Source organism: Podarcis liolepis (genome assembly GCF_965112155.1).
Source record: "Podarcis liolepis genome assembly, chromosome: 7".
Lineage (NCBI taxonomy): Eukaryota > Metazoa > Chordata > Lepidosauria > Squamata > Lacertidae > Podarcis > Podarcis liolepis.
This window is the reverse complement of record NC_139561.1, coordinates 95,015,261-95,039,587: the sequence shown is the minus strand read 5'-3', so window position 1 is coordinate 95,039,587 and position 24,327 is coordinate 95,015,261. Positions and strand designations below refer to the sequence as shown.

Below are 24,327 nucleotides of genomic sequence, written 5' to 3'. Positions count from 1 at the left end.
ATGGGGACTTAAGAGGTGTTGGGAAAGGTGTCTGATAAAGTGACCTAATGTTGAACTTGTGTAACCCTGGTGTAAAAAGGTAAAGGACCACTGACTGTTAAGTCCAGTTGTGGCCGACTCTGGGGTTGTGGCGCTCATCTTGCTTTACTGGCCGAGGGAGCCGGCATACAGCTTCCGGGTCTTGTGGCCAGCAGGACTAAGCCGCTTCTGGAGAACCAGAGCAGCTCACGGAAATGTCATTTACCTTCCTGCTGGAGTGGTACCTATTTATCTACTTGCACTTTGACGTGCTTTCGAACTGTTAGGTTGGCAGGAGCAGGGACTAAGCAATGGGAGCTCACCCCATCACGGGGATTTGAACCACCAACCTTCTGATCGGCAAGCCCAAGAGGCTCAGTGGTTTAGACCACAGCGCCACCCACGTCCCTAACCCTTGTGTACCCCTCCCCATTTGTGGCATGCCAGTGATGTCGTGATGCTGTATCAGTGATGCCCCTCGAAGTGCATTCTGGGGGAAAGAGGGAAGGTTTAAAGGAGGAGGTCCCTCCATGCTTGGGGTTCTTACTCCATGGGGGAATCTGTTGCGCAGCAATAAAGATCGTGGTCTACTGACTGCTCTTTTGCTCCAAACTGCTTGGCTGAAGTTTCCTTCTTTTACTGACCTCGTGGACCCCCGGGGGACTCGCACCCTGACGAGCCGGGCTCTGGAGTGGGTTCCCCCCCCCCCGGGATTTCCCCCTGAACACCCCGCTCTTCGGCCTGACGTGGCCCTTGAGGCGCTTCAGCCGCCCGGAGCTCCCCCTCGGGGGATGCTGTGGCGCCCCTGCCCTGGAGCCCCGGGGTCGGGGCCTTCCTTCTCCCGCCAGGAGGGTCCCGGGCCCGCGCGGGCCTCGCCTGCCTCGGCAGAGCCTCCCTCCCGCCAACTCCCCTCAGGACTCCGAAGCTGCCGCAAAGGCTTCTGGGACGGAAGACGCAAAGGCTGCTGGGATCGCCAGGCCCTCTTTCCGCGCCTTTTCCCCCCCGCGCATGCGCTTCCCCCTCACGGAAACGGCTTGTTTTCGGGTCATGTGAGCCGCGGGCTCTTCCTCTCGTCCCCATGGCAACGGCGCGCTCTCCTCCCTCGGCGACGCGTCCGGCGATTGGCTCTTGCCGGCGGCGGCGGGGCCGCTGATTGGCCGCGGGTCGGGCTGGGAGTGCGCCTGCGCCGCGCGGCCCGCCTTCTCTTCCTCCTTCCCTCGCCGACATGGAGCGCGCCGGCGCCGCGCCGGGAGGAGGAGCCCCGCCCGGCCGCCTGCTGCGTGGGTGTCACGTGGGGGGAGGGGAGGGGAGGGGAGGGGGCGCCCCCCCCGGGAGACACAGCAGCCCCGCCAGGTGGGCCGCCCCCGCCCCCCCTGACGCCCCCCCTCTCTCTCTCTCTCCCCCCCCGCAGCCGCCAAGCGCCGCCCGCCCCCGCCCGGCCCCTCGGCCTCCAGCCCGGCCCTCGGGACGCGGCTCTTCGAGGACACCAGCGCCGGCGCCGCCTTCCTGGCCCAGCCCGTCTCCAGCTTCGCCGCCGCCTACGGGAGCAGCCTGGCCAGCCAGGGCAAGGAGATCGTCGGCAGGAACGTGAGTGGGGCTCGGGGGGACCCTGGGCCCAGAAGCCGAGAAGCGGGCAGTGGGAGGAGATTCCCCCCCCCCCGGGGGCCCTCGAGGGCAGCCCCTGCCAGGCAGGAGTCCCAACTCAGTGCATCCATATTATCAGTTGCATGGCATTCACTACCAGGAGCGCAGGGGGGCAGCTGTGGTTCTCCCGGCCTCCTCGCTTAAATCCTCGCCACAACCCTGCGAGGTAGGCTGGGCAGAGAGAGGCAGTGATATACAGCAAAGGAAATCCCCTGGGGACACTTGATGTAATAACAATAACAATAATAATAATAATTTATTATTTATACCCCGCCCATCTGGCTGGGTTTCCTCAGCCACTCTGGGCGGCTTCCAAAAGAATATTAAAATACTATGATACATCAAACATTAAAAGCTTCCCTAAACAGGGCTGCCTTCAGATGTCTTCTAAAAGTCTGGTAGTTGTTCTTCTCTTTGACATCTGCTGGGAGGGCGTTCCACAGGGCGGGCGCCACCACCGAGAAGGCCCTCTGCCTGGTTCCCTGTAAGTTGGCTTCTTGCAGTGAGGGAACCACCAGAAGGCCCTTGGAGCTGGACCTCGGTGTCTGGGCAGAACGATGGGGCTGGAGACGCTCCATCAGCGGCTCCTCTTTCCTCTCTGCTCACGCTCTGCTTCTGCCGCCCTCCCAGATTGACCGCTTTGTCCCCGTGACCAAGCTGAAGTACTACTTTGCTGTGGACACCGTCTATGTGGGCAAGAAGCTGGGGCTGCTCCTCTTCCCCTTCCTGCACCAGGTGAGCTGCAAAGGGCCCCGGCTGTGGTGGGATGGGGGGCTGCCGGGAACTGCGGGGCATCGCCCTGCTCCAAGCTGCCCCCTGCTATGGCCAGGGTGCCTTTCCCTGTGCCACCCCGGCCCCTTTGCCCACCCTGGTCCCTTGGGGGCAGGGAGCCCCTTGGTAGCCTGTGGGGGTTCTTGGCTGTCTTTGGCAGGACTGGCAGGTGCAGTACCAGCAGGACACCCCCGTGGCCCCCCGCTTTGACGTCAACGCTCCTGACCTCTACATTCCAGGTATGGCAGGTCTCTGGGGGTCCCTGGGGTGGCACCAGCCCTGAGGTGGCTGGGGGGGGGGGAGATGCCCCGGGGAGGCAAATGGTGACAGGGCTGAGCACCGGTCTCTCCCGTGGCTAAGGAGCCCTTTCCCTCCGCAGTCATGGCGTTCATCACCTACATCCTGGTGGCAGGGCTGGCGCTGGGGACCCAGAACAGGTGAGAGGTTTTAGGGATCACCTTTCTGCTGGCATTCCTAGGGAAGGCGGGGCAAGGCAGCTCCCCCAAACGCTGCTGATCTTCCCAGGAAGACCTGGAGCCCATCCTCGTTTCCTTGCCAGCTCAACCCAAACAGGCAGGACATCCTGTAAAAAATCCCAGGATGTGTAGCTTGTGAAGCATGCTGAGTGTGGTCAACGTTTGTTTTTCTTTTTAGTGTTTATATTATTAACTTGTAAGATATGGATTTGGGTTTTGTTCTTGTTGTTTTGAATGTTGGTTTTAATGTTTTGTGTATCATTATTTTTTGATATTTTTTGTGTTGTGTGGAAAAAACCAATAATATATATATGTATATGTATATATATAAATATCTAAAGAGAGTTGTTAGGAACCCCGTAGCTCTGGGAGGGGATAAGGGGTCTCCCTTAGAATAGTCCTCTGTCTAGTCCAGCCCCCTGCAGTCCAGGAATCACAGAGTCCCTGACAGGTGGCCCCCCCAACCTCTGCTTAAAAGGAAGGAGAGCCTGCCACCTTCTGAAGGAATCCCTTCCGCTGTGGACAGGCTCTTACTGTCAAGAATATTTTCCGAAAGTTTAGTTGGAATCACGGAAGAGGCGTGAGAGGGTGTGGGGCTGTGAGGCCTGGGCAGTTTTGGGTGGCCAGGGAGCCCCCCCCCCCCCGCTCAATACTCTCCCTCACCCGCCCCTTGCAGATTCTCCCCCGACCTGCTGGGCTTGCAGGCGAGCTCAGCCCTGGCCTGGCTCATTGTCGAGGTGCTGGCCATTCTCCTCAGCCTCTACCTGGTCACCGTCAACACGGACCTCTCCACCATTGACCTGGTGGCCTTCTCAGGGTACAAGTACGTTGGGTGAGTAACCAGGAGGCGAGGGCAGCCTGATCCAGCCGGGCCGGGGGGGGGGCGAGACTGAGCCCCTCTTGATGTTTGATGTGATATTGTTTTTAACATCCTGTTGGAAGCCGCCCCGAGTGGCTGGGGAGGCACGGCTCAATGGCAGGGGATTATTATTATTTATTTATTCATTTGTACACTCTGGGCTGGGGAAGAGCCGGGCTCTGGGCCTGACGCATCTCCCCTCCTGTGACAGGATGATTGTCGGCCTCCTGGCTGGGCTGCTCTTTGGGAAGACGGGTTATTACCTGTTGCTGAGCTGGTGCTGCGTCACAATCTTTGTCTTCATGGTAAGAACCTCCAGGAAGTGGGGGGTGGGGGGTCGTTTCCCAAATTCTTCTGCGCTTCTTGAGCATTTTGCACAGCAGGAGCAGGCCTGGTCTCAGGCTCCTCGTTGGCCTCCAGGAACAGCAGCCATTTCCCAGCTTGCTTGATGGATTTAGGGCAGGGAGGCTGGTTCCGCCACACACTGAGCAGAGCCCTGAAGCCTTCGGTCCCAGCTCAGTCCCTGAGATCCCCTGCAGGAGTGTCGCTGGCCATTCCCCAAGCAGGAGATCCTCACTTGACAACAAGGAGCTGGCCTTTAGCGCCTGGTCCTGTGGAACGCTCTGCCACTGGAGAGGCAAGAGGCACCTTCTGTGACAGCTTTTAAACACCCGCAGAAACCTTTTCTGTTCCGCCAGTCGTATGCCAGCAACTAAGAATACTTCCTTCCACAATAACTAAATTCTGTCAGTTTGTAACTTTTTGGGTGGGTTTTACTGCATGGCTTTATTGCTGCAAACCCCTCCGAGGTGAAAAAGCAGAATGCAGATGGCCTTTAAATAAAACGGCGCCTGTTGCAAGAACCCTCCCTCCTGCTTGGGGTCCGTGTCCCTCCCTGCACTCCGCCCCTGATTCGCCTTTTCCTCTGTCTTTTCCAGATCAGGACCCTGCGCCTGAAGATCCTGTCGGAGGCAGCGGCCGAGGGGGTGCTGGTGCGGGGAGCCAAGAACCAGCTGCGCATGTACCTGACCATGGCTGTGGCCGGCCTGCAGCCGCTCATCATGTACTGGCTCACCTTTCACCTCATCTACTGACGGACGGGTCTGCCAAAGGGGCAGGGCAGGGGTCCTCACTCCTGGTGGGGGTCTGTGTGGCAGGCTGGACACAGACCACTGTGGCTCTGGCTTCAGTGACCTCGGGGTGGGTGGATGTGGTCAGGGGTGGGTGGGCAGCAGGAGCCTGTTTGTAGATGGGGGGGGGGAGGCTCCGGCAGGGGTCCCAGGCAGGCTTCCGCTCACTTCCCTCTGCCTGGGGGGCAGCATCCTTTTCCCACCCCCCTTTGCATGCCAGAGCCCTTGTGATCACTGCACACCACTGGAGAGCGCATGGCGTTCTCCACCCGTGCGCCAGGTTTTGCTGCTTGCGAGCAACTCAGTATTACTACGGAGGGCAGGGGGAGGCTGCTGGGGGGGGGGTCATGGAGCAGCTGCCTGACATCCACCTGCCCCCCCCAGCCCACAAGCTGCTTGCTTCTCTGTTCAACTTCACAACACCAGCCCAATAAAGAATGAAACCTGCACCGGGGGTCGCTCTCTGCTGCGTGGGGGGGGGGGGAGAAAGTGGGGCTTTCTTTCTGGAGCAAGAAGGCTCTTGCAGGCTGCGGTGGTTCCTCTCGGCAGAGCATGCAGCTCACATCGCTCGCTCAGCCTGCAACACCGTGCTACTGCTTACTGGGCGCAAAGCGGGGAGGAGAGGTTGGGGGGCATGGGGGGCGCAGCACTAGGGCTTGGCCCTCGCAGAAGAACGGCAGTCCTTTCCGCCCCCTTCCTTGTAACTAACTCCTCACCCCCTGCCACACTCCCTGGTCCACCAGTGGGGCCTGGGGCTGAAGTGTGGTTCCTCTCTGGCATGGAGAGAAGGTGAGGCTGAATCTGCTCAGAGCAACATCCTCCTTGGCCCACGGCCTTTGCCCCCCTGTGGCCCCCTCCAGCTCAGCCACCCCTCCAGTCTCACGCCTCTCCTGGGGCCCGGATGGATGCGTTCCAGGTCCGCCAACTAACACACCCGCACAGCTCCTGGCCTCCAAAAGGACTGAATTCCTTTACTCCGCTGAAGTTTCACCTCCCATCTTCTTCCATAGACATTCCAGTGTAACAGAAAAGACAGCTCCCTTTATTTGTCCCAATCGTGCAAAAAGCAGGGAAAAACACAAGCCGAGCCCGCTGGGTCAGACCAGAGGGGTCCGTCTGAGTCCAGCATCCTGTTCTCAGGCGCCTCTTTTGAGAAGCCAACAAGCAGGATGTGAGCACAGGAGCCTTCTCCCTTCCTGCGGTTTCCAGCGCCTGCCGTTCAGAAGCATTGACGGCCTCTGTGGCCAGGAGCCCTCGCTGGCCCTCCCCTCCTCCTCTGTGAATTGGTCCAGTCTTTGGAAGCCCCCCCCCCCCAAGTTGGTGCTCTTGCTGCTGGCAGAAGAAAGCAAAGCACATCCGCGTACAATGCACGGCCTGCCTTCCAGCCCCCTGGTGCTCCAACCTTCAAAATGCAAAGCCCCTCCCCTGCTGAACCCTCGCCAGGGAGCATAACGTGCGTGACAATCTGAAAGCAACGCCTTTCCTTAGTCCTGAGCCAAGGACTGGGAGGAGCAGCGTGTGCTGGGCTCCGGTGGGGCTTAGGCAGTTGGGCAGGCTCAGCGGCTTCGCTCCTTCTTCTTCTTCTCCTTGTGGGGCTTCTTTTCTTTCTTGGGCTTCTTCTGGCGGCCAGTGCCAGGTTCCTGCGGGGGGGGGGGGAGCAGAAGAACTTACATTTCCCACCAGCTGCAGCAGCGACCGGGAGCCAGTCCTCACTTCAGGGCCGGGTGTGTTGAGGGAGGCTGTGTCCCCTCCCAGGCCTGGCGCAGTGGGGGGTGTGGATAGGGCTGGCCAGGAAATGGGGAGGGGGACACGGAAGAGAAGAGAGCCTGTGGAGACTCGGCCACCACCGACTGTCCAAGGCCAGTGGGCGTCCATGCAGGAGGCTTTTACATTGCCCAGAGAGTGGAGCCCTAGAATGGTAGAATTGGAAGGGGCCCTGGCGGCAGGAATCTTTTGCCCCAGGTGAGCTTTGGGAAGGGGTCAAAGCACCCAGCTTGGGGGGTGGAGCCAGGCGTTGCCCACAGTCCTGACATGGAGGAAGCTATTGCTTGTCACCAAAGACCGAATGACTTGCAACTGAGCATCTCCACTCCCAAAGGCAGGCAGAAGTGGCAGGAAGCCTGACCCTCACAAACACTCAAAGCCTGGCCAAAGAGGCACCTCTTAACCTGGGTTGGAAGTCAAGAAGAGACCCGTGGTCACCTAGTCCAGTGTTTCCCAACCGGTGTGCCGCGGCACACTACTGTGCCGTGAGACACCGGCTGGTGTGCCGTGGGAGGGAGGCGGGCGAGTCGGGCGGCGAGAGGCGGCGGCGGCGGCGAGGATCCGCGTCGAGCCGGGGGCGGCTCCGCGGTGGTGGTGCCGAGCGGCGGGGCAGCTCGCGCAAAAGGGAGGAGCGCGAGACAGCGGAGGAGGAGGAGGCCGGCATGTCCGGGCAGCAGCAGCAACAGCAGCAGCAGCAACAACTCCCGGCGACGGCTCCTCCTCCGCCCGCTATCGCCGCCGCCGCCTCAGCTGCCCTCGCTCTGCTGCCTCCTCCCACCCCGGCAAGGGGAAGGGAAAAAACGTTCACTTTTGTGCGTCCCCCCCCCCGCGTGACGCTGCGCGCTGACGTCACGGGGCGGGGCTTTAATGGTGGTGTGCCGCGAGATTTTTTTCCGGTAAGCAGGTGTGCCGTTGCCCAAAAACGTTTGGGAAACACTGACCTAGTCCATCCCGCCCCCCTCCTTAGAAGGCCAGCCAGGTGGCCATGATGGGAGACCCGGGGCTGGAGCCCCTCTCCCAGTCTGGTCTCCAGCTGCACTTCTAGGCTCCTGCAAAGGTGGGGGGACAAAGGCAACCAAGGTCTGCGAGGGGAGGGGGGGTCAGGCCTCTTTCTCCTGGACGGGGGTCCCTCTGCCCGCCCCCGCCTCTTGCCTTGCGCTCCTGGTCGCTGTCGCTGGAGGAGGAGGAGCTGCTGCTGGAGGAGGACGCGGATCGGGGCCCGCCTTCCTGCAAGGGGGAAGCGGGAGTGAGAAGGGGGTCTCCGCCAGTTGCTCCAGCGAGACCGCGGCCCCTGGAAGCGGGGAAGGGGAGAGGAGGGACCCCCCAACTCACCGCGAGGCTCTTTGCTGCGCCCTCGGCCGCAGGAGGCGCCCCCGACGGCTGGGCAGGCGCGCCGCCGCTGCGCGGGCCCGGCTTCATCTCCGCGACGGGGTCGGGCTTCGGGGGATCGGGCCCCAGCGCTGCAAGCGGATGAGAGGGAAAGGGGCGCGCCAGGGTGACAGGGGCCTCACCTGGAGGGAACCCAGGCGTCCTGGCCTTGGGGACACCCCGCCCCCCGACAAAAGGGGAGACCCCAGCCGCCTGGCCAGGCGCGCCCCGACTCACCTGCCGCCAGGTCGAAGTCCATCGCGCCAGGTGCGCCCTTGCTCCGGGGGGCGATGGCGGGGCGCTTCCGCGGAGAGGCAAGGCGAGGCGAGGCGCCGCCCGGAGAGGAGGGATCCGGCGCGCCGGATCGGGAGGGAGCCGCCCCGGAGCGTCATCCTGGGCGGGCGGAGCCGCGTCCGCCCCGTCGGGGGGCGCAAGGGGCTCCTCCGGGCGCAGAAGCACCGAAGTGGCCAAGGGACGGGGAGGGGGGGCCTCCGGAGGCCGGAGCTTGGGGGGCAGAGGGCGCGCACCCCCCCTGCCCGCCTGGCCAGAGGTCCCGAGCTTAGACAGTGTTAGAAGAAAAAAACCACCTCCTTTTTCCCTTATGGGGGACACCAGAGTCCTTATGTAGGCTCTCTATCGGTAGGAGAAAATAACAGAGGGCAGATAGAGTATATTGAGAAGCAAAGCAGCTCGTAAGCTTGATCTTTATTGAACTGTTGCAGCGGGTCCTCGCTCAGCCAGGCAGGAGGGAGGACGGGAACCCATAACATTGGTGTAAAAAAGGTCAAGGGACCCCACTCTGGGGTTGCAGCGCTCATCTCGCTTTATTGGCCGACAGAGCCGCTTCTGGCGAACCAGAGCAGCGCACGGAAACGCTGTTTACCTTCCCGCCAGAGCGGTACCTATTTATCTACTTGCACTTTGATGTGCTTTCAAACTGCTCGGTTGGCAGGAGCTGGGACTGAGCAACGGGAGCTCACCCCGTTGCACGGATTGGACATTGGTGTGCAAGGCCTTATATAGACATTTGAAAATTGCCTCCCCTGTAGCTCAAGACCACCCTGCAAAACATCATACATACATCACTGAAGGGGCGGTCTACAACAGAAAACCTGTCTGCCAGGATACCTGATAATGGTCACTGATGGCTTTTACCTGGGCAGCCTGGCCATTCTTTTGTGATGGTAAATATTCAGTTCCTGAATCCAGGTCACAGGCTCACCCTATTCATACACAGATAGGCCCTTAAGACAGGATTTGTGAGCAAAGAGACAATGGGGAGGTTTTTCCCATTTCCTTCCTCCTTGCAGAGAAACATTTGAGGTCCATTTGGGAGAGTCAAAATGGTTTCAGGACTATTTTCCTGTACTATTACAGACACGTGGTTTACCTTGTACATTTATGAACACACACACACACACACACACACACATATATATATATATATATATATATATATATATATATATATATATATATAACCTTAGAATTTCTATGACAATAGGATGCTCTGACAGCACTAGAGAACTGGAAGAGACCCCAGGGTCATCTAGTCTAACCCCAGCAACCAAGAACCCCTGGCATAGGGCCATTCAACCCTCCACGAAGGAGAGCCCACTGCCCTGTCCAGCAGCTCTTACCATCAGAAAGTTCTTCCTTGTGTTTTGAGGCAGTATCTTTCCTTGTGAGGTGAATCCTTTGCTTAGGGTCCTGCCCTCTGGGCAGCAGAAACCGGTCTCGCTCCGTGCAGTGGGGCAGGCACAGCCCTGCATGCTGCCGCGCTCTGCTAATTGGGGGTTGGGGTGCCTGTATCTTTAAGGGCTGCCCCCCCCAGTGGTGCAACAGGCCAGCTGGTTGACTTGCAGAGCAGCTGCTTCCTGCTTGGCCCAGCCTTAGGCAGGAGGGGGTTAATTCATGACACAGGAGGAAAGCATGCGGACCCTCTTTCTTCTCCCCTCTGCGCTGCTTTTGGGGGGTGTTTTCTGATACAGAGGAGAGTGGGAGATAGTTGATCCCTCTGCTTGCTAAACAAGACACACACACACACACACACACACACACACAGCCACCGCCCCTAAGCTGTGGGTCTGGGCACCTGCCAGGAGGCGGCTGGGCCTGCCAGGCCTTTTCTGTTCCAAGCAGGAAATGTTCCCTTGCACCAGCTGTAGTGTGAAGCTTGGATTTGGATGTGGCAGAATTGTGGCCGTCCCAGAAAGTGGGGCTTTTGGTGGGTGTGGGGCAGAGGAAGGCTAGAGTTCTCACAAGTCCCTCCTTTGGGCAGAGTAATGTGACAGAGGCCAGAGAGGCTTGTCCCGGCAATAAATAAATAACTAAATAAATAATAATTTTATACCCAGCCCATCTGGCCAGGTTTCCCCAGCCACTCTGGGCGGCTCCGAATAGAATATTAAAAACACGATAAATACATAAAACCTTAAAAGCTTCCCTAAACAGGGCTGCCTTCAGATGTCTTCTAAAAGTCAGATAGTTGTCTGTTTGGTTGACATCTGATGGGTGTTCCACAGGGCGGGTGCCACCACTGAGAAGGCCCTCTGCCTGATTCCCTGTAACCTCACTTCCCTCAGGGAGGGAACCACCAGAAGGCCCTTGGAGCTGGACCTCTGTGTCCGGGCTGGATGAAGGGGGTGGAGATGCTCCTTCTGGTCTACTGGGCTAGACTCCCCTCTCCACGACAGGAGTCACCCCTGGTGAACACGCAGAACAGGCCTGGAGCAGGAATGGTACCCAGGCAGCTGCCCCCAATGGCTTTGTCCTTAGCGGGGATGCAGAGAGAGAGAGAGAGACGAGGCTTTCAGGCTTTCCCCCAGGTCCAGGTGGGGCGCAGGGGTTGCCGCCTCTCTGCCTTCCCTTCCCTCTCAAGAGCCAGGGGTCATCTCCCCCCCCGAAAGCTGCACACACACCTTCCCCTCCCCCCCCCCCGGCTGTCCAGCACAAGACGACTCCAACCACCGCAAGAGTTTGATCTGTTTTATTCAAAGACCTTCCAGATTTAAAAAGGCAATTAAAATAACAATTCCAAAAGATTCGATGCAATCAAGTTTCAATTTTTTAAAAAAGTATAAAAACCCACTGAATGCTACACACAAGTCGGATTTTGCTCAGAGGGAGGCACCCTGGTTGCCCATCAAGGGGGGGGGGAATAAGTGGGAGTCAGTTCCTCGTTTTCTCCAAAGGAGGAGGGCCAGCAGCCTCAGCTCCCAGGGAGGAGCCACAATTCTCAGGTAAGTGGCCTGCCTGCTCCTCCCGCCGGAGCCTGATGGTCCCCCAAAGATCCGGAAGATGCAGACATGTTCAGGGCAGCCACTTCCAGAAGCACAAGGTGATTTCAAGGCCACAGAGGAGGACTTGGGACCAAACTGAAAAGCTGCCTCCCATTTTTTTTTCCTCCTGAAGCTTCTCCTGCTGCAATGACTCTGGCAGGGACACCTGGAAAGCACACCTGTGAAGGCCAGGAAAGGGGCCAGGATGGAGGGAGGGATGGGGAAACTGCAGGTGGAAAGAGGGGAAGGCGGCAGCGGGAGCAGCAGACAGAGAGGAAAGGCCTCTCCGGCAAATGTGGAACTAGAACGCACTTCAACTGATCCAAAACAAAAGGCCGTAGCCAGCAGAGTTGGACACACACAGAAAGCAGAAACCTTGAAGAAGGCAGGAGCAGCTCAGGGAGAAGCGGAAGGGGCCAAAGCAAAGCAGGCCTTGAAGGGGGGGTCATGCTGCCTGCCTGGGGAGTGTCTTTCTGCAGAGAGCAGGGCCAGGGCCAGACCCCTTCTGGGCAGAGCACAGCACCTGTGGCCAAACTTGGCTTGTGGGGCTCAGGGACACCCGGGGGGGGGGGTCTGTCTGGGGTGTGAGAAATGGCTGGAGTCTCCCTGGAAGCAGAAACAGCAGCCGCTGTCCCTTCCCACCCCCTCGCAGCAAGAGGCCATAAAACAGACGGCAAAGTCCGCAAATACACAGCCCGCTCCCTGCAGCAAAGACTGCGCCCAGGTAGAAGCAGGGCATTCCTGACCCCACAGAGACTTTGACCTCCCCCCCCCAACTCTCAGGAGCAGCGCTGTGAAGTCTGGGGCAGGGGAAAGAACATTCAGTGGGAGACGCTTCGCTCCCTGCCCTACAAAGCAAAATTAAATACCACTGAGGGGGGGGGGGAGAAGAGGGCCCCCGCCTGGCCAATTTCTCCCTCTCTACCTTTGTATCTCTACCCTGCAGTGTGGAGTCACAGCTTCATGGAGTAAGGGACTCCAGCGTTGTGCCCCCCCCCAAAAAAAACACCACCCGCTGTAACGAAAGGGCTTCACCGCCTGCGTGGTGCATCTCCCACAGACCAGACCCACGGGAATCTGGGAACAGCAGCGGATCCCAAGGGTGGGGAGGTGCCCCCCCAACTTGCACTGGCATTGAGGAGGGCGGCTGTGATAAATAGGTTCTTGTATTTGACCAGGCGCCCTTCCCTTCCATGTTTGGGGCACAGGCCTCCCCCATGCTCCAAGCAACCTTTCCGGGGAGGTGGGGTCCCAGATAGAGCCCCCCCGCCCCCGACCGTGTTCCTGCTCCTGGCGGCTGTGCTTAGAAGAGAAGGGGCGAGCAAACTTGGAGAGACAACCAACATCATGAGAAAGGAGCCCTCTCCCTGGGAGAGATTTATGATCCAAGCGTGTTCTACAAAGCTGGCCCCAGAGAGGGGGCGGGTAGGGCGGGGGGGAGAGCCCCTCGCCTCCATTATTTACATGCAGCTGGAGCCCCAGCCGGCCAGAGGGAGCCCGCCTGCCCCTGGGGCTCAGAGGGTGTAGGCGTTGCTCATCAGGTACTCCTTGTCGTCCAGGGTGCTCCAGACCGGCCCCAGGCTGAGCTGCGGGTTCTTCCGGCAGATCTTGACCAGGAAGAGCACCATGGAGCCCAGCAGGGCAGCCGCCATCAGGGCCAGAAGCACCGCCAGCACCACCGCTGCAGAGGGGAAAGGGTTAAAGCGTCAGGGGAAGTTATTATGAAGCTGCCTGCGTTACCTGGATCCGAGATTGGATTAAGTTAGAAAATGCAGATCTGTTAGATCTGGAAGGACATGCTTATTTGTGGTATAACAAAGGGAAAATACACAAAGGATTTCATAACCATATAATCAGGATATCACTCTTCAAAGCGTGGGAGAAACATAAAGATTCATTGGGGCAAAAAACCCCATGGCGGTTGTCTCCAATAGAAGCAACCCCACAAAACAAATAAACAGGGAAGGAAAATGGCCTACATAAAGAGATCTATTAACAGAAACAGAAGGAAAATTAAAGCTCGAGGAATTTGAAGAGATCAGAGAACACATATATGACTGGTGGCAGCAGAGACTTCTTGGCCCCCAGGAGGAGAAACCAAGAGATGTTGCCTCTTCCATGGCGATTTCTGCCTTTGGGGATGCCCTTCTGACTGCGCTGCTCTTAAGGCCACTTCCCCAAATGGGAAGCTCCAGGGAGAGGCTGGAGGCGGAGCCAGGAAACCTGCCAGCTGGGGGGGGCGGCCTAGGAGCAGATGCCCCCAAGCGACAGACCCCTGAGGGGAAAGGCTTCGCCAGCCCCCCTGGCAAATCTCCTCTGGATTTCAGAGGCTCCCCCAAACACTGTCCCTCTGCATTTCTTAGAACAGAAAGTATTGATGTGTCGAGGTTTTTCCTACTCTCATTAATTCAAGAGGGTTCAGGAAGCTTCTCTGTTTGAAAGAAGCAAGCAGAAGGTTCCTGATGTTTGGGCTATTCCTTCAGAAAAGGAATACAGCTGGTTTAAACTGGTCCTGTTATCTCTTTCAGTCAAGGGCATGCAACCCATAATGGTAAGGCCAGGAGGAGCGTGGATTTCACTTTCTCGTTCTCTCTCTCTTTTCCTTCTGGGGTTCTGTACAGAGTATGCTTCAGGTTTAGTCTTATTATAAGTTATGGTAAAGGTAAAGGGACCCCTGACCATTAGGTCCAGTCATGGCCGACTCTGGGGTTGTGGCGCTCATCTCGCTTTATTGGCCAAGGGAGCCAGCGTACAGCTTCCGGGTCATGTGGCCAGCATGACTAAGCCGCTTCTGGCGAACCAGAGCAGCGGACGGAAACGCCGTTTACCTTCCTGCCAGAGCTGTACCTATTTATCTACTTGCACTTTGACGTGCTTTCGAACTGCTAGGTGGGCAGGAGTTGGGACCGAGCAACGGGAGCTCACCCTGTCGCAGGGATTCAAACCGCCGACCTTCTGATAGGCAAGTCCTAGGTTCTGTGGTTTAGACCACAGTGCCACCCGCGTCCATTATAAGTTATGGTAAGTTTAAGTTAAGTCTGCTGCAATTGGACAGGGCAAATCTTAAATGTATAGGATAGGTGACCATTATGCTCCTTTGCCTTCAGTAGCAGTAAAACTCTGCTGGCTGAAATATAATTGCCTCTGGAATCTTGCAATGTGTTTAAGTTTTTAATATGCTAACTATATGTCAGAGTTCTGCTCTGGATCAATATTGAGTAGAATTTAAACGACAAACACTGCAGCCCCTGGCCTCCTCCAGGAGAGTCAGAGGCCTGGCGCTGTGACCCCCCTGCCCCCCACAACTCCCCCCTCCAGGCACCTACCTCTGGTGGAGTGGATCATGGGGTCCGGGAAGAGGTGGCTGTGCTGCTTGGGTTCCAGCGGCTCTTCCGTTAACTCTGAAAAGTGGGGAGACGCGTCAGAATGCAAGGGGAGCCCTGCGGCTGGATCAGGCCCAAGGGGGAAACACTGGGTGCTCCAATAGGGAACCCCAAAGCAGGATCCATGCCCAGAGCAACACTCTCCCCTTCTGAGGTTTCTAGTGACTGGCATTCAGAAGCACCCCTTCCTCTGGCTGTGGGCCGAGCGGGGCCCTCTCCTCCAGGACAAAGGGCAGCGGGTGAGAAGGGGCTGGGCAGCACCCACTGCCTCCCTGTCCGGGGCTGGTTTGGACCTCTAAAGCCTTAAATGGCTCAGGACCGCGATACCTCCAGGACCACCTCTTTCCATATGGACCTACCCGGACCCTGAGAACATCTTCTGAGGCCCTTCTTCCTATACCTTCTCCTTGAGAGGTGCGGAGGGTGGCAACACAAGAACGGGGCCTTCTCTGCAGTGGCTCCCCATCTGGAATGCTCTCCCCAGGGAAGTTCGCCTGGCGCCTTCATTATACACCTTTAGGCGCCCGGCAGAAATGTTCCTGTTTAACCAGTCCTTTGGTTGACCTGATCGACATCCTATAGCCTTTTAAAATGTGGCTCTTTTGGAGGGGGGTATCATTGGGTTACTGTTCTTATTTTGATTTTATATATTGTGATCTTTTCCGTGAACTGCCCTGATCTCTCCAGGTACAGAGCGGCATATAAATTCAATTCACCACCCCATGGTCCAGCAGGAGAAGCCACGGGGAGTTGCGAGTCCTCAGAGCCCAGCCCAAATGGAGGCCTCGAAGCAGCAGCCGGGGGCCCCATTGCCAAATCCAGGAAACCGTGAGTCTTAATAAACCGGCCGGCCCACATTCAAGGCTTTGGCAAATGGCCCTCCTGGAACTAATAGGATTGAGAGGGCACAGCCTGAACGACCGGTTTTCTTGCTCTGTGACAAGGCAGGACAAGATACGCCTTCGACAAACACGGAGGCGCATTCAGAGCCACCAGGACAAACACCTGGCTCACCTGAGACAGCGGAGAACCACTAATCTCCTTTAGGATGAGACTCCCAGGCGGAGAACACGGTTATTTCTATAAATCTTTATTCTTTGCTAAGGGAACATACTCTGGAGCAGCGCTGGATCTGTGCCCTTGTGTGATGCTTCCGTGGGTTAAATTTTTGATTCCCTTTTCTCTTTTAGTTAAGTTTGCCCTTTTCCCCTTGGCTAACAAATCAATAAAAGTCTTAAAGAGAAGGGAGTGAGGAGTCTCTGGAACGTTTCCAAATCTCCTTGGATTTTGGGGAGGGGGAATCTGCCCTTCCACCCTGGGCAAGGATGCGAGCCCTTGGGGGGGTCTGGCCTGGGCACCCAGCCTGCCCCTTCTTACCCCCGTCTCTGGCGCACTGGAGACAGTGCTCCTCGTAGTCATAGTTGTTCTTGTTGCCCCCACAGCCGCCAAAGATGAACATCTTGCAGGTCCGGGTCTCCAGGTCAAAGTGCCAACGAGGGAAGGCTCCGCGGCAGCGCCCAACCTCTGGGGGGGCAGCACAAAACTCTGGGGGGGGGAGAAAATGAGACTCAGAGGTGCCCTTGGAGAGAAGCCAGAAGTGGTGGGGGGCTGGAGCCACCTCTCCCCCTCCAGCTGCCACCCCCGCCCCACCCGGTTACCTTGGAAGCCCTTTCGGTCGTCTCCTGGCAGATGGCGGTGGCCGGATCTGGAGGCAGCTGTCAGGGAGGGAAGGCAGAGAAAGTCATTCCAGAAGAAGAAGAAGAAGAAGAGTTTGGACTTGGTAGCCCACCTTTCATTCCCCTTAGGTAAAGGGACCCCTGACCATTAGGTCCAGTCATGGCCGACTCTGGTGTTGCGGCGCTCATCTCGCTTTATTGGCCGAGGGAGCCGGCGTACAGCTTCCGGGTCATGTGGCCAGCAGGACTAAGCCGCTTCTGGCGAACCAGAGCAGTGCACGGAAACACCGTTTACCTTCCCGCCGGAGCGATACCTATTTATCTACTTGCACTTTGACGTGCTTTCAAACTGCTAGGTTGGCAGGAGCAGGGACTGAGCAACGGGAGCTCACCCCGTCATTGTGGGGATTCGAACCGCTGATCTTCTGATCGGCAAGTCCTAGGCTCTGTGGTTTAACCCACAGCGCCACCTGCGTCCTCCCCTTAAGGAGTCTCGAAATGGCTAACAATCTCCTTTCCCTTCCTCCAGAGTTCAGACCCAACACTGGACCCTTTGGAAAACTCCTGGGCGCCCATATGAGGAAGGCCACCCATCCTTGGGGGGCAGGGTGCCATGAGTCTCCCTGTGCAAGGAGGGGCCAGGCACAGAGCTCCCCCCCCCCCCCCGAGACCTTCTCACCCATCTCTTTACCCTTGCTGGTGGGTGTCGCTGCTTCTCCCTCTGTGCCCCCCCGGCCGCCATCTGAAAGCCAAGAGAGAGTGTGTCAGGCGGCCGCAGCCAAGACCCCCCAAGGTGGGCCTGAGCCCGGGGGGGGGGAGAGACCTCCAGGACACAGCAGCTCTTCAGCAAAGGGGAAGATCATCTTTTCAAGCTGCTGGGGTTGGCAAGGGGGAGACGTCGAGTCTGCTCTCCTCCCAATGTGTGAAAAGCAGGAGAGGCTGAAGGACACCGGGGTCCGGCTCCGAGGGCCGCCTGGTAGCTCCCTCCCTTCAAGAAGTGAGGTTGCAGGGAACCAGGCAGAGGGCCTTCTCGGTGGTGGCGCCCACCCTGTGGAACGCCCTCCCACCAGATGTCAAGGAGATAGGCAACTATCTGACTTTTAGAAGACATCTGAAGGCAGCCCTGTTTAAGGAAGTTTTTAATGTGTGATGTTTTATTGTATTTTTAATATTCTGTTGGGAGCCACCCAGAGTGGCTGGGTAAACCTAGCCAGAAGGGTGGGGTAGAAATAATAAATTATTATTTATTATTTATTAATTATTATTATAAAGCCAGAAAGTCCACCTCACCAGAGGCGCTTGGCAGACTTTGGAAGAAAGGTCCTCCATTTCATTTGGGTCTTGCCTGAATAGGGGTCTCTAATGGGACTCCAGTCCAGCTGGGGGCTTGCAAATCATTGTGGTTGTTGTGGTTGTATTTATTTACTGTACTTTTCCGTGTATAAGACTAGGATTTTTTCTGATAAAATAATGTTGAAAATTGGGGACCATCTTATACATGGATAGTGTAGAGTGGAAATTTTCTTAATTTTGAGTCCCCCAAAATAGGGGCGTCTTATACATGGGGGCGTGTTATACATGGGAAAATACGGTATATCCCGCCTTTATCCCTATCTTGCCTTTGTCTCCAGCAGGGACTCATCACGGCTTACAGATAAAGTGTGTCTCTCTGTCTGTCTATCTGGCATGGGTCAATTCAATGTCAGCTGTCTCCTAGCTCCACACAGGATGAGACCCTCCCTGCCCGCGGACTGTCTGGCCAGAGTGGTGCAAGCTCTGGTTTTCTCCCGCTTGGACTACTGCCATGCACTCTACGTGGGGCTCCCTTTGAAGGTGACCCGGAAACTACAACTAATCCAGAATGCGGCAGCTAGACTGGGGACTGGGAGCGGCTGCCGAGACCACATAACACCGGTCTTGAAAGACCTACATTGGCTCCCAGTACGTTTCCGAGCTCAATTCAGTGTCGGTGCTGAGCTAAACAGCCTCCGCCGACTCCCCATTTCAGATTTTATTTGATTTTATATTTGTATTCCACTTTCCCAACAACAAATGTTGAGTTTAAGCAGCTCATATTAGTGTTAAAAAAAATCTGTAATAACAAACAGCAGCTTACAAAGCAAACAACCATTGCACCGATTTTTTAAACCAGGCTTCCTCAACCTCGGCCCTCCAGATGTTTAGGGACTACAATTCCCATCATCCCTGACCACTGGTCCTGCTAGCTAGGGATCATGGGAGTTGTAGGCCAGAAACATCTGGAGGGCCGAGGTTGAGGACGCCTGGTTTAAACTGTTCTTATTGGTGGAATTGTTTTTAAATATTTGTACATTTTTACATACGGATTGTTGCAAATTGATTTTTAATATCCTTGTTTCATGATTTGCTGCGTTTTCATTTGTATATTGTTGCCACCTGCCCTGGGATCTTTTGGTGGGCAGTGGGTAAGAAATCTAATTATATATACACATATGACAATTAATATAATTAATTTTAGTTGTAAACAACTAAAAACTTTGGCAGGGTTAGAGTAATGCTTGTAATATACAAAAAAAAAATTAAAAAAATGGAAAAATGGATAATATTCCTGGAGCAAATAAGAGAAGCAGATGGAAAATTGGGTTGATAATGGAAACCATGGAAGGGCAGAGGGAAGTCAAGAGAGAGGAGGTGACGGGTGTGTTTGAATTTAAATGTCATGTAAAACTTAATAAATAATATTATTTAAAGAAACCAATGCAATTCTGTAAAGTCAGGCGATTCACCTGCACCAGAACCCCCACCCCAGCCCCCACTCACCTGCAGCGCAGATCTGGCGACACTTGTCGGCCGAAACAAAATTGTTGGCGTTTCCCCGGCAGCCGCCGTAGATGAACTCCTGGCAGGCCTGGCTGGAGGCGTTGAACCACCAGCGGGGGAAGGCAGCCCGGCAGCGTCCCACCACCTTGGGCAGGTAGCAGTCGTCTGGAAGGAAGCAGAGGGGCCAGCAGGCTCAGTGGACACACCCAGAGGCTCACGGGGAGGGGAGGGGGGAGGCTGAGGGTGATGGAGCAGGACCGGAGAGACCAGGATTCGGATCCCCGCTTCAGCCAGGAAGCTCACTGCGTTTAGCTTTATTTCCCCCCAAAATGAGGAAAGGCCTGGAAGTTTTGGGAGCGGCTGCTATCATATTTCTCGTAGCGATTCACTGCAGCGTCTTATTTGTTGGTGCAATTTTTAATTTTTGTGTTCTTCGCTGCAAGTTGCCTGCAACCTGCTTTGTCTGACCTGCCCTTGAAACAGCCGAAGCGAAGGAGAGAAAACTTCCTCCTTCTCCAGCCCAGGAACTTGGCTTGACTCCAACCCCGCGGCAGCAAAACCAGGCACCGGGGAGAGGCGGCAGGATGCGCACCCCACAGGCAGGGGGCGCTCCAAAGCAGCTGCACCCTCTTCGCTAGGGAGGGGTCAGCTCCAGACCCAGAGGTGCAGACTCTGCTAGCAGCTGCTCCTGAGCAGGGGAGAGGATCTCTCCATCGCACTGAGCAAGATGCCAGAGCCTGACATTCCCAGGCGGTCGAGGATTTCAATTAACTCCGCTCCGCCGCCCAAAGGGCCACCAGAGAATTTGTGGTGTTTGCCACCACAGGCCGAAAACGCTCTCCCCCCAGACGGCAGCGACGTCACAAAGTCAAAGCTGCAGGATGATGGCACAGCTGGTGGCGCAGCCGTGCGAGAGAAGCTGCTTTTCCCGGGTCTCTTTCGTGGGGAAGGGGGACCCCCACCCACACCAGAAGCTGCCTCCCGCAGAGTCAGACCATGGTGCGCCTTGCTCCCTGCACTGACTGGCAGAAGAGGCTCTCTGGGTTTCAGGCAGAGGGGGGGGGCTCTCTGCCCCACCTAGAGGGGCGAAGGGAAAAGGAGCATGGGACCTGGTCCCCAAAGGGGGGGGGGGTCACAGCATGATAAATTCATTGGTCTCAAAGGTGACACAAGAAGAAGAAGAAGAAGAGTTTGGATTTGATATCCCGCCTTTCACTCCCCTTCAGGAGTCTCAAAGCGGCTAACATTCTCCTTTCCCTTCCTCCCCCACAACAAACACTCTGTGAGGTGAGTGGGGCTGAGAGACTTCAGAGAAGTGTGACTGGCCCAAGGTCACCCAGCAGCTGCAGGTGGAGGAGCGGAGACACGAACCCGGTTTCCCAGATTACGTGACTACCGCTCTTAACCACTACACCACACAAGACTCTGTTCTTTTCCTGACGGAATCTACTTAATGAATATAAGGCTTTTTGCTAATCCAGATAGATAGATAGATAGATAGATAGATAGATAGATAGATAGATAGATTTAACCAGTGAGTCGCTACAAGGAATCTGATAGCAGCCGCTCCCAAAACTTCCAGGCCCTTCCCCATTTGGGGGGGGGGGGAATAAAGCTAAACCCAGTGAGCTTCCTGGCTGAAGCGGGGATTCGAATCCTGGTCTCCCAGGTCCTGCTCCAGCACTTGAACCCAGGGCCAGATTGAGGTTTGATGCGGCCCTCAGCTCCTGAAGGTAATGGGGCCCTTGATATGTCCAGCTGTCCTTTGTCGACAGCAATTTGTCACTGTTTTTTGGTGTTGAATATATGCTATGCAGTCATTGATAGACCTAAGAGGTATCTCAAGCCATTTGCACATCACAAATAGGAGCCTACACAACACAAATCACGGCTGCTGTGTGTAGGTTTAATCTTATTTGTTTTTTATTCTATATTTTGGAAACGTACATCCAGGTTTCCTTCCCTTTAAATTTTTCTGGCCCCCAACTGAGTGGGGCCCTAAGCTAGAGCTTGTTTAGCTTATATGTAAATCCGGCACTGGATAGATAGATAGATAGATAGATAGATATTGCTCTCTCCCTCTTTCCCTGACTGCTCCAACTGCCCATCTCCAACTGACACCAGACAGCCAACACAATCAGCCAACTTGCACCCATTTCTGGAGCCCTCCGTGACCCAAAGCCACGGCCTCCACAGGAAAGGCGCTGTTTTTAAACAGGAGTCAACCACATTTTGGGGCGGACGATTCGCATTTGCTTCTCCCACAGATAAGCCAAGTTTGCACAGCTCCCCAGAGAGTATCATCTGCTTCCTGTTTGTGCTACTGGACTTTTCTGCTTTCTCTCTAACTTGGGAGTTAAATGCAGATCTAAATGTGGACCTGGGCGGCCCTTTGGAGTTAATCTCTTCTCAGGCTCACAGTCTGCTTGTTTTTATAACATTCCTAGCTATTAAAAGATCAAAGCTCAATCATAAAAGAAGGGCGAGCCGGAGTTCAAGGCTTTGCCCGGGATGCTGCGGCACGACGAGAGGGAAAGTGTGCCTCTGAGCATACGCAGGCTGCCTAGGATGACGCTCCAGGCAAAACTCTCCTCCTCCCTTGGTGGCAAAGCAGCCACCTCAAGAGCACTTTCCCCAACCACTGGCAGAACTCTTCACATGGGCAGAGGCACAGCCGCCCTCCTGCTGGGAAAGGAGGACCGGAGGGGGGTCGCCCTCAACTACAGCGGGACCCCAGTCTGCCCGGGGGGGGGGCATGGGGAGTCTATTCCTCCATGCGAACCCCACTAGCAGGGTTGCTGCAAGAAAAACTTGCAATGTTAAGGATTTGTACCTTTTAATATTTATTTTAAAATTTGTGATTAACGGAAGGAGTGCAACGTAAATGGGAAAATGTATAAATGCTATGAAGTAAGAATGAATTCTGGCAACCATATGGGGGGGAGTTGAACCTCAATTGAGCAAATATGTAATGCGCACAATAAGGATTTGTTGAAATGCAATAAAATGCAAACTTAATCAATATAATAATAATAAAAGGGAAGGATGCCCCCTCCCCACCAGGAAGTCTGGCCTCCATGGGGCAGAGAGCGAAGGGCCCCCCCCAGCCAGACAGCCCCCCCCCCCGCCTGGTGATTCAGGGAGAGCGGCTCCGGTGACCTCACCACCAACAGGCCGAACCAGTTTGAGAGCGGCTGCCCAGCCCTGCGGATCAGGTTGCCTTTGCACCCGGTCAGGCCAGTTCAGGAGGCGGAGGCAGCCGGGGAGCCTGACCCAGAAAGGCTGTGTTCTTTGTCCCAGGAAGCAGGGCAGGGAGGTTTCTGGGCTCCCCGGTGCACTCTCTCCTCGCCAAGACCAGGCTGGATGACCTCTGGCGTCCCCTGCAACTCTCCAGCTCTGTGATCTTGGGTCCAGGGAGCACAGCCTCAAAATCCCATCCTGGGGGGGCACCAAGGAAAGGGCTTTCCGGAAATAAAAGCACAGCAGCCAGGAGTCCTGTCCCAGGTAATGCCCAAAGTGGCGCACGAGTGCCAGGGGGCACAACACTAGGCCCCTTGTGCCAGCACTGCCTCTGCCAATCCGGCTTCTGCTCCCACACTCGGGACCCAACTCCTCCCTCCGCGAGGGGCAAACCCAGCCAGGTGTATCTATAATAAATGATTATTATTGTGATTGTAAACAGGCAACTTCCTCGACTTTAAGAGCAGACACGATCTGGGCGGCAGGCCGGCCTCCTGGGGCAGCCCAGGGCGAGGGGGCAGCTCAGTCCCCTGGCACAGACCTCTATGGGGCGGCCCCTGGCCAGGGCTAGAAGCCTCAGGCAGAATTCGCACCTGGCACCGAGGGACTGAACCAGGAACAAGGGGCACACGCGGGGGGGGGGGCTTGGCAAAGGCACCTGGGCAGAGAGAGCGCTGCTTCCTCCTCCTCCTCCTCCTCCCGGGGGGGGAGGGGAACCTGCTCACCTGCGCCGCCGCCTTTCCCCTCCCTCCCCCCCGGGGGGGCTTCCCCCCACCCCAATGGGGCCACCCCCTCCCAGGCCCCATAGAGGACCAGGGCGGAGGGGGGCCGGCCAGGGATGGGACCCCCCACCCCACCCCCAAAAAGACAAGGGATCGGGCAGCCATTGTCCCTCGGGGAGGGGGAGGGGACCGAAGAGAAGCCCCGCCCCCTTCCGGGGGGGGAAGGGAAGCCGGCAGTTGACGGCGTCCCCCCCAAAAGAAAAACATCAGGAGGGGGGGAGAGAGAGAGAGAAAGAGGACCCCCCATTTATTTCTGTGATTCCCTCCCTCCCCCCCCCCTTCTCACCTGGCAGCGCCTCGGCGGCGGCGCCCAGCACCATCGCGGCCATCAGGATCAGCCCCGCGCTGCGCCCCATCCTGCCTGTCCGCCTGCGAAGCCCCAACTGCGCACGTCGCGCCCGCCGCCCCCGGACCCCGCAGGTGAGCCCCGCCCCCCGCCCGGGCCGCCAATCGCCGCCCCCCACGTCACAAGGGGGAGGGAGCCGGCCACGCCCCTCGGCGCACCTGCACCTGGCCAGGCCGCGCCCCTCCGGCTGCTGCCGGCCCGTGTCCGGCGCCATCGGGTCCTGGTGCACTCCGGGATCCCGGCGGTGGGGCCGGCGCGCTCCCGCGGGGCGGAGAACAGGCAACGGCAAAGCGGACATCTTCTTCTTCTTCCTCTTCCTCTTCGCGATCCCTCGCAGACTAGTCAGACTGTCTTCCCTGAACAGGGTCTTAACAGTCAGTCCGCAAGAGACTATGGCAGGCACGTCCAAAGTTCCTTTCCGGGGCCTCATCCGGCCCGCCGGTCAGTTTAATCCGGCCCCTGTGGCAGTTTATTTCCTGGGGTAAAATCCTCAACACCTTCAATCCTACAAAAAGCTCAACAACTTGGGTTGGCCCTTGGGTCAGTCCTCCCGGCCCTTCACTTCATCCAATCTGGCCCTCCTTGGGAAAAGTCTGGACGCCACTGGACTATGGCGTCTCCGTGGAGCCGCTGCCCGGGAAATTCCGGAAATATGGCAGTCCTCATTGATATGCTGGTTGTCGCTTTATTTTTCCAGCCTGGGTCATATTCCACTTTGGAGGTGGGTTTCCCGTCTGGCTATGGGGAGCCTGAGTTTTCTTCTTCTCTGGCGATCCCTCATAGCTGAGTA

At 56.7% G+C, this 24,327-nt stretch overlaps 3 protein-coding genes across 3 annotated transcripts; 1 reads left to right on the top strand and 2 right to left on the bottom strand.

Annotated features, from left to right (window-relative positions):
- Positions 1–1,243: 1,243 nt before the first annotated feature.
- On the top strand, positions 1,244–5,345 carry YIF1B (Yip1 interacting factor homolog B, membrane trafficking protein; the record flags this gene model as incomplete). The annotated part of the gene is made up of 8 exons (XM_083511295.1): positions 1,244–1,298; positions 1,430–1,605; positions 2,293–2,397; positions 2,594–2,672; positions 2,813–2,870; positions 3,586–3,741; positions 3,980–4,073; positions 4,707–5,345. 8 exons carry the CDS (start codon positions 1,244–1,246, stop codon positions 4,860–4,862), a joined length of 879 nt encoding a protein of 292 aa, XP_083367421.1. The 3' UTR covers positions 4,863–5,345.
- Positions 5,346–6,765: 1,420 nt separating this feature from the next.
- LOC310712932 (uncharacterized protein) lies at positions 6,766–8,529 on the bottom strand. The gene is made up of 4 exons (XM_083516400.1): positions 8,268–8,529; positions 7,995–8,122; positions 7,604–7,889; positions 6,766–7,100 (listed from the first exon to the last, which is right to left on the bottom strand). The coding sequence occupies exons 1-3, from the start codon at positions 8,287–8,289 to the stop codon at positions 7,704–7,706; spliced, it is 336 nt and encodes a 111-aa protein (XP_083372526.1). The 5' UTR covers positions 8,290–8,529; the 3' UTR covers positions 6,766–7,100; positions 7,604–7,703.
- Positions 8,530–11,003: 2,474 nt separating this feature from the next.
- Positions 11,004–23,633, bottom strand: SPINT2 (serine peptidase inhibitor, Kunitz type 2). Its single transcript, XM_083516353.1, has 7 exons — positions 23,478–23,633; positions 19,170–19,334; positions 17,062–17,112; positions 16,353–16,409; positions 16,072–16,239; positions 14,638–14,712; positions 11,004–12,992 (listed from the first exon to the last, which is right to left on the bottom strand). The coding sequence occupies exons 1-7, from the start codon at positions 23,545–23,547 to the stop codon at positions 12,826–12,828; spliced, it is 753 nt and encodes a 250-aa protein (XP_083372479.1). The 5' UTR covers positions 23,548–23,633; the 3' UTR covers positions 11,004–12,825.
- Positions 23,634–24,327: the final 694 nt, after the last annotated feature.